This window comes from Anolis sagrei, chromosome 5 (assembly GCF_037176765.1).
Source record: "Anolis sagrei isolate rAnoSag1 chromosome 5, rAnoSag1.mat, whole genome shotgun sequence".
In the NCBI taxonomy this organism is placed as follows: Eukaryota; Metazoa; Chordata; class Lepidosauria; order Squamata; family Dactyloidae; genus Anolis; species Anolis sagrei.
The window spans coordinates 65,437,283-65,446,527 of NC_090025.1; the positions used below are offsets into that span (position 1 = coordinate 65,437,283).

Sequence of the window (9,245 nt, forward strand, 5' to 3'; positions counted from 1 at the left end):
AAACATGTAATGATACAGCTTTTACCAAATATGCCCATGTATCAGTCTAGAAATATAAGTCAAAAAATCAACCAAATTGACCTGGGTCAACTTATCCACAAGTCAAAGTGAATATTGTATTATAACTCTTATTTTTTTAAAAAAGGAACCACCTCAGTCTCTGAGTAGATGGTAAAAGGCAATAGCTTAGTCCATTCTGGGAGGACCTAAAAGGAGCACCAAACCCCTCTACTCTCTCTGCTGTAGCTCTTCGTCTGGCCTTTTGAAATGAGAGTTCAGACTCTCCAAGGATTCCAACTGCATGACCTTGAGTAAATCTTTCTCTTTCAGTATCAGAAGAAGACAGTGACAAATGTCCTCTTGACAAATTATTCCCAAGAAAACCCCACAATAGGTTTGCCTTAGAGTCATCATAAGTAGGATACAATTTGAAAGCAAACAACACATTTTCAAAATAGTTTTCACCCCTGCCAATATTAAATGCCTGGTCTAGATATTTTGGAGAATAGGTGGTACAGATAGCATACAATGAACATCAGTGACTTTTTAGAACAACTTAATGGCCCATTATATGCTGTGTTTGAAAAAAACACACATAGCTTGAGAGGCCATCTAAATAGTTATGATGCCAGCCATACAGTGAAAATGTCATAGCTATTAATGACCTAGATCCCAATGGTAGTTCCAATCAATATACATAAGGGCTGACTCAACATTCAAGAAATTGACTCAGTAAGTCAATTCTAGTTAGATTCAGATCTAAATTAGGTATTGGGGTAGAGGTTCGGTACTGGATGTCAATGAAGATGGATTTTCAGTTGCTCAGCATTTTATAATATAACGAATCATGTAGGTATATATATAACCTGGCTGTAAAATAGTGTTTAGGATGGTGCACAGATTGAATTCCACAAAACCTATAATAGCATAATTGTTTCCTAACCTGGATCCTAGAACAAGATAATGTTAGGAAATAGATGGAAATGAGCAGAATCCTCCTAGTGTATTACACTGGCATACAGAGGGCTTAGACCAGCATAAATGCTTTTTCACATATTATTCCAACAAGTACTTCCTTGTACAGTGGTGTTTCCATGTCTCTGTAGTAGTGATGAAATGGCGCCTTGGTGCAACTCCATCCCATCACTATGTAAATAGCTACTGATTGGCTGGAAGAACTGAACTCCCTCACCTTCTCGGATTTCCAGTGTAATTACGCTAGTGGAGTTTTATATTCTGCTTGTATTGACTAGCGCATTGACTTTGCTATCCTTGATAGCAGATCCATAGTAACAGTTCTAATGCAGTTTTATTAAGTTGAGTAAACATGTCCATGCCGTTGTATTAGGTCTTTCTGTATTTCTCTAAATGAAGTGCTGTGGAAGAAAATTGCTAGAATCCTCAAACAATGCTGTATATGACTGTAGGGAGAGTTTTACACTGAGAGCTGTTGGTAGTTCAAAACAAGATGTAAGCCCTCATATATTTGTGGGCCCTTTAATAAGGTTATTACTCATTACCTCCACTGCTCCATTTACAAGATAGCTTTACTTCTGCTTGTGAAACTGTTTTATGATGTATTAATTAATATGTGAAACATACCTGTGTTCATCATCATTAAATATGATGGCCCTTTGTGTATGTTTCAGATTTCCTCAGTGCAAGCATTTCACTCTGTTTTATTTCCTTTTTTGTAACCCATCAAGACAAAAAAAATGAGAAAAAGCACTGAATATCATCAAAGAAAACAGGGCTTGTAACAGTGGAATCTAGTATGTGGATTCAATTAACTCTTTGGCAGTGTCAGTTGTGGCAAAACCTATTGTCAGCTCTAGGCATCATGCCAACAAATGCCTGACTGTTGGAATCTAGGGGCTACAGATGGTTTGTAAAACTTCTGTCTCTTCTTGTTTTCAGCCAATTTCTGGAGTGCAACAACAAGTGGCAAGGCAAGCAAAGGCTTTCCTGTCCCTAGGAAAGATGGCAGAAGTCCAGATCAGCAAGCGCAGGCCTGGCAGTGAGAAATCGTGGTTATGGTTTGCCGCCGTGAAGTCTCTGATTGGGAAAGGGGTTATGCTTGCCGTCAATCAAGGAAAAGTGCAAACCAATGTGCTCAACATTGCAAACGAGGATTGTATCAAAGTGGCAGCTGTTCTGAACAACGCGTACTACCTGGAAAACCTGCATTTCACCGTTCAAGGGAAGGACACACACTATTTTATAAAGACAACCTCGCCAGAGAGCGACTTGGGCACATTGAGATTGACAAGTGGCCGCAAGGCCCTGGAAAACGGCATCAACGTCACTGTTTCCCAGTCCACCACTGTGGTGAATGGCAGGACTCGTAGGTTCGCCGACGTCGAGATGCAGTACGGTGCTTTGGCTCTTCATGTCCGCTACGGCATGACTCTTGACGAGGAGAAGGCACGGATATTAGAGCAAGCGAGGCAAAGGGCTCTCTCGAATGCCTGGGCCCGAGAGCAGCAGAGAGTGAGAGACGGAGAGGAAGGCGCCAGGCTGTGGACCGAGGGGGAAAAGAGGCAACTGCTGAGTGCCGGAAAAGTCCAAGGATATGATGGGTACTATGTACTCTCCGTGGAGCAATACCCCGAATTAGCAGACAGTGCTAACAATATACAGTTCCTTAGGCAAAGTGAGATTGGAAAGAGGTAACACACTGGTTGTGCCGGGGCTGCCAAAGAGACGGACTCTGTGCCAGTGTCTTCTAAGAGGGAGACCCAATGGTTCTGCTGCATTACTACTTGAGCCGAAATGTACACCTTTGCTCAGATTTTTCTGTAGCACAATCCGAATAGACTCTGCGACAAAGAGAGAGCCTTCCAGAAGAATGATATTACTAAAAGAAAAACTGGGTTTTCTTTTCTGAATGACCTTAAAGGTGATCTGCTTTAAAGAATATGTTTACATATGCATATCGCTGCACTCAAGTTGGACTGAAAGTATCGAACGAAAGACCTGAAGGATTTGCAACAGGCTGCCTATTCCTCTGAGGCACTGTGTTTAAATAAGAAACAGATCCATACAGTGTTTCCAAATATTACTAAATTGTTGACCTTTGCTTACAAGAAATAGTCTCTCTCTCTCTCTCTCTCTTCTCCTCCCTCTCCTCCTCCTGTCTCACTCTGTCCTTCTCTCTGCATAGGATGTGGTATATATCGCTGTTCATTTTTAAATGAGGGGCAAAAACTCTTGTTGATGGACATCCCAATTGCTTTAAACTGTGCTGCTTTCTAAAAGGACTTTGGCACAAGCAATTTATGCTACAATGGGAGTTCATGATGGATTTTACAATGATAACGGGGTTTGCCTTGTGGGGGAAATGGCAAGTCAAATCCTTGTCACACGGAAGCAAAGGAAACCTTGATTTTTTTTGTAAATTATGTGAGACAAGTTGTTTATGGATTTTTATATGAATTACAATTTACTGTACATCAAATATTAGTCTCAGAGGAGTTAATTTATGTAAAGTGTTTAAAAAAGGTTTATACTTAAAATAAAATGATAAAAATGTGCAGTGTGTGAATTTTTTTAAAGGAATTGCACCTTTTGTTATGTTATAGCTGTACAGTATAAAGAGTTATATTGTAGAGATATAACAGTGTATAACTGATGGACAGAAGTGTTAATATTTTTGTATTAGCTTTAAAAATGGTGCATCTTTCCCTTTTGATCATTCCCGCAAAAGGATGAAAAGTGGTCCGAAATTTTTATCTAAATGGACTGCAGCCGCTTTCCTTTTCTTGGCCCCTCAGCGACTTCATCACTTGCTGCAAAGATAAATAGTAATTCAATAAGACTTTCTCTTAAGATAGCAGACTTTTTTAGGTTAGACTTATCTTGCCCTCTCCTAGTCTTAAAGGGGCATTTATTCATTTCGCAGCTGAATGTTACACATTTTTAAAATGTAGGATGTGAAACTCTGATCTGCGATCAATTCTATCAGTAGTTCTCAACCTGTGGGTCCCCAGATGTTTTGGCCTACAACTCCAAGAAATCCCAGCCAGTTTACCATTTCTGGGAGTTGGAGGCCAAAACATCTGGGGACCCAGAGGTTGAGAACCACTACACTATACGAGCCTATGCCTGCTTACACCGAAGTAAATCCCAAGGTAATCATTGGGGTCAACCTTCTTGTAATCAGGTTTAGGATGCTCAGCAAATGCACATGAATAGCAAGTTGATGCAGTTCTTGCCCCACATTTCTATTTTATGAGGGGCGAGCCTTCCACCTTTATCTTGTCTGTGAAGAAGATAGTTTCAGTGATCCCCTGAAAGAAACAGATAAAACTAGCCACACTGGTAACATGAGAGCAAATGAACAGTAAATTACAGTAATACCTTAGCCTTTAAATTTCTTATCTGCCAAAAAGAGTCACTGGAAGCCTAAAAGGGGAACAGGAAGAGGAGAAATTCAGCTTAGTGCCTAATTCACATCAAGAGACCATTATACTGCAATTTAGTACAGTAGAGTCTCGCTTATACAACCTTCACTCATCCAACGTTCTGTATTATCCAACACAGTCTGCCTCCTGCCCAGAATAATGTCCAGGGTGGGAGAAAGAAAGAACCGTTGTCTGTTTTGGTACTAAATTCGTAAATACAGTAATTGCTACATAACGTTATTGTGTATTGAACTGCTTTTTCTGTCAATTTGTTGTAAAACATGATGTTGGTGGTTAATTTGTAAAATCATAACGTAATTTGACATTTAATAGGCTTTTCCTTAATCCCTCCTTAATATCCAACATTTTCGCTTATCCAATGTTCTGCCGGTCCGTTTATGTTAGATAAGCAAGACTCTACTGTAATACTGACTATAAGGACAATCCAGTGGATCGCATTCAGACCTGAGAGCTTAATTTGGGCCATAGCTTTGGAACCAGGCCTTTCTCATGGAACATACAAAGGAACAATCAAGGGGATGTTTCTGAACTGGTTCTGACACCTTCTCTCTTGCTGCTCAACAAACACCGACCTGCTGTTCTAGCTTCCCATATTTGGAAGCAGAGGAACAAAGCCTTCCTGCCCCCTGGCAAGCCTTTCTGGCAGGCTTGCCTCCCCACACCTTGCAGCCAGCACCTCTTTTACTCAAACAGAAGAGTCCTTAGAGGCCAATATGTCTCATGGCTTCTTCGTGGCCTGGCAATGGCAGTCTAAGTTCTGCATCTTGCAATCTATTTATTTACTCTTCCAAAGTATTGAACCTCAGCTTCCAATGTTTTTAAAATCCCTCGGATAAAGAGCCCACAGACATGAGCAGTGCCTGCTAAAAAACCTCATGCGCCAGGAGGTCTGCATTTCTTTGCCACCTCCAATAATTATACAAATAGGGCAGTTTTTTAAGATCCCCATTTTCAATTGGAATGCATGATTAAAAACGGCATCCCATTCTCTTTGTAACGCATCTTTTGTAAGGGGAAGGACAAAAGAGTCGTTTTAGGGCCACTCCCATGTCCCACACCTTTTCTGAGCAAAAGCCCTTGTACCTTTGTGCTATTTTCAGCCGCAGAGTGTTTTGCAATATTGTTGGCGGGGGGAGGAGGGGAGGGTTATTTTCATTGTGCTGTACTCAGTATTCAGAATGGTAATAAACGGCAGGTGAATGTGTCTTAATCATATGGAGGAAGTTCTGTGGATAGAATAAAAATAGTTTTCTAACTGCTTTCTGCCCTGAGATTCTATGGTATTATGTGTGCTCTCAGCTGCACCGTAGGAGTCTTGTCAAACAGGCTGTGAGTAGGTCAAGCCAGTTACTGAAGCTGCATTATCAGTGCTATTACTATCTGTGTCCCCCTTGAGTAGAATCTATGGAACTGCTGACATTTAGAACTAAAGCTGTTATTTTATTACATTTAAAGTGCAAATAAAGGTTTAGTTTGGGGTTGGTTTTTTTTCAGCCAAGAAGGATCCCAAATTTAGAAACTGAGATCCATGAAAGCTACTGAAGTGTGCCATTTTTGCCCAAAGCAAGATGTTTGTGGTTCAGCCTGGTAGGTGCCACAACATTATATTGCAGCTACTGATGGAAGTAGGCTCATGCAAATTTGTAGTAACATGTTAGCGTCCTTTGGAATAAGACAAAAATGCCCCAGGTATAATGTGAGGGTGCAACTGACACCTCTCCCTGATATGTCCTTGTTCTTTCTCCCAGATGTTGGCACCAATAACCCACCCACTCTTGTAGCTCATGATGCTAAACCTCGGTGCCAATTAGCAGCCTTATTAGTTCATATAATAAGTCCTTTTCATACTTTTTTTAAACTTTTCTGATAAGAGCATGCTCCTACATGACACAATGACTACGGGGAAATATGTAAAAAACAAAAGACCTTTTTATGAAAGAATAATTTAAAAATTGTATTACAATCAGCCTGCAAAAAAATAGGCGATTCAAAAGTATTTTAGGCAAAGCCCGTCTAAATGCTTTCATGCTATTTTGAAATGTAAATTTTGTCTGATTTGTATTGTTCTTTTCATTTGCCTTCCTAACTTTATATGTGTTCTGAATTTTTTCCACAACTTGATGACTATAGATTGCATTTAGGCTTTCCAATAAAAGCCAAGCCAATGTGTCTGTGTTTAGATTTGTTTTCTTAACTATGTGTGTCAGACATTATAACTCTGTTATATTGCTTTTCTGCTTCTACTTGTAGAAGCAAAGTGATCTGGTACAATCGATTCATTTGCTACACGTTTGGGAGTTGTTTCCCGCCCCTCTTGCCCAGTGGCCCAGACTGCTGGCTCAGCATGCCGGATTACTCCGTGGACTCTCCAATGGCCTACTTCACAGAAACATTTAACTGACCCTCCTATAATAAAGCATCACAAACCTAAGAGAAGAGAAGAAGACTATTAATGGTGTAACAAAAGCATAGGGGTCCTGTTAAAGCTAATTATCAGTGTGGCCCTGGTAGTTTTTCAAATCCTGGAGATCTTTCAATCCACATTTATACCATCTCACTGGAAAGTACTGCCTTCCAAACACTTTATGAGTGTATGGGGATGACAACGGCAGGTTTTGATGTTAGTTAGAGCAGGCAGACTTCATCGCACTTGCTTTCTGGTGACAACTGGAACTTGCTAACATGTTGATCCAGCACAAATCAGGTCACGGTATGGAGCTAAGTCTGACCTATTTTTAAAATATTATTTGCTGGTTACAGGACTGGGTATTTTCACCCTTCAACGGTGAGAGAAATGATCATCCATTTCACCTGGAAACAGCCTGTCACTTCAGTAACTATGCATAGCTTTCTTATGAATCAGTGTTTTGATAATACTTCACACGTCTATCGAGTGTGGAAAGTACTTCATGTGCAATCCCTTGTAATTCTTGCAATACACCTGGTAAGTTAGATTTCCACACTGCCGATGGGAAGGCTGAGGCTTAAAACTAGCTCAGGAATGTGTGGCATAAACAAGATTTGACCCAGGACCTTTCTGATCTGTAGTAATCACAACCACAATGACCTACCAGCTGTCAGCAGATAAACAAAGTAAGCTTATTTTACTTTTGAGGACTGTAGTTCTTAAGCACCTATTCATGGATCATACTTAAGACACAATCACCAAATCTCTGTAATACAAATGGGCAGTTCAATGAACTGACCAGTCTTCCAGATCTTAATATCTCTGCTACTTATTCTTGGGCCAATCCATGGGGCCACAGGAAGAAGCATATGAATCCTGGCCCCGGCAATAAAATATAGTTCAACCTTGTGCTGAAACCCAAATTCAGCTATAGTACAAGACAGTTTGCCATCACATTTGCCAAAGTTAGGGGTGCAGGGTCCCCATAAAAATGAATTAAAATAACATTTTAAAAAAACTGACAGAATGCCCCTCTGAAATTCTCTAGGTCCTCCAGTGTGACTCTATGGTCAACTTCTGATCGCAGTGTCACTGCTGAAGGACTTAACAGATTCCTATAGAATCTGAATAGTCAGATCTGTGAAAGTTAAAACTGCAGATATGGAGGACCAACAATATCTACATATGAGGGACACTGTAGTGAAGAAACTACTCACTAGGACTGGCCATCAATGTCAAAAGTTAAAACACAGTTTCTCTACCCCAACAATAGATCATTGCTGCAGTATGGAGCAATGCACAGTAAAGAGACAGGCTTACAACTCAACTCCTTATTTCTTTACCACTAGGGACAGATAGCAGCACTCATGGCAGTAGAGCAGTGAACCTTCCTTCCCCAGTTTTTGATACAAATTTTAAATTTTAAAGAAGCTGTCCAATCCCCATGACCTAAAGGCAACAGATCTTGACTGATCTTGGAAGGTAAGAAGAGTCAACATTGACTAGGGCCTGGATGGGAGACTGCCAATGACAACTAGTTGGTGTACACTGTATTTCAGAGGATGAAACTGGCAAAACCAACACTTAAGTCTTCCATGAGGTCACCAGATGTCCACAAGCAACTTGAAGGTCCACACATCCATTGGCCATAGGTCATAGGTCCAGCATATTGGATAATTCCTTTGAAGTGTGAATGGAACTGAGAGTGGGTTCACAGCTCCACTGACATGGGAGCCCCTTCCACTGGTCACAGTAGTGACACACTGCGTTCTAAAACTGGATTCAGTTGTGAGTTTAGGAGGTGGTACAGCCACTGTATGAATCATTCCACCACCTATCAAACTTATCCCATAACCTTACATGAGACCTTGGAGGGCTGAAGAGAATAGGAGTAGAAATGTTTTCTTCTTCTAAGGATCAGGCTTCAAGTTAATTTAAGCATGAACTTAATTCAAGCTGGTAATTTTTTTTCAAGCAAAAGCAGTCAGAAAGTGACAATCTGGATCAAGGCTGTCAAAAGAGAGCTGAACTGGTATACCTCCAATATATCTCCCTTTTAAAAAAAAAACTGCAATGCTACAGAACTGATCTAGATCGAGAGCCCTGAGGCTGTTTGTATTAAGATGGGTACAGAATGGCCAATTGTGAAGAATATATTACTCTTAATATAGCTAAGTTTTGTGCATGTATATGTGTGTATACTGTATTTCATCAGTTCTAAGATGCACACTAATTTAAGTACCACCAACAGGAAAAAGTATTACTTAAATACATATTTTAAAACACCCTGTTATTTGAGATGTTGATATGAGGAAAAGATGCATCTTAGAATCTGAAATGCAATATATCACTTCATTCAAAATGTTCAGGACCAGAAATGTTTAGGTTTTGCAGGAGGTGGAATCCCTGTTTCC

The 9,245-nt window shown here is 40.3% G+C and overlaps 1 protein-coding gene across 18 annotated transcripts in view; it reads left to right on the forward strand.

Moving 5' to 3' along the window:
• Window positions 1–3,532, forward strand: part of TENM3 (teneurin transmembrane protein 3) — a 1,604,633-nt gene extending 1,601,101 nt beyond the window's left edge. For all 18 annotated transcript variants that reach the window (XM_060778662.2, XM_060778660.2, XM_060778663.2 and 15 more), the window contains one exon: window positions 1,918–3,532. In XM_060778662.2, the coding sequence (XP_060634645.1) occupies window positions 1,918–2,673 (756 nt within the window). In that variant the 3' untranslated portion in view covers window positions 2,674–3,532. The remainder of the gene's footprint in view (window positions 1–1,917) is intronic.
• Window positions 3,533–9,245: the final 5,713 nt, after the last annotated feature.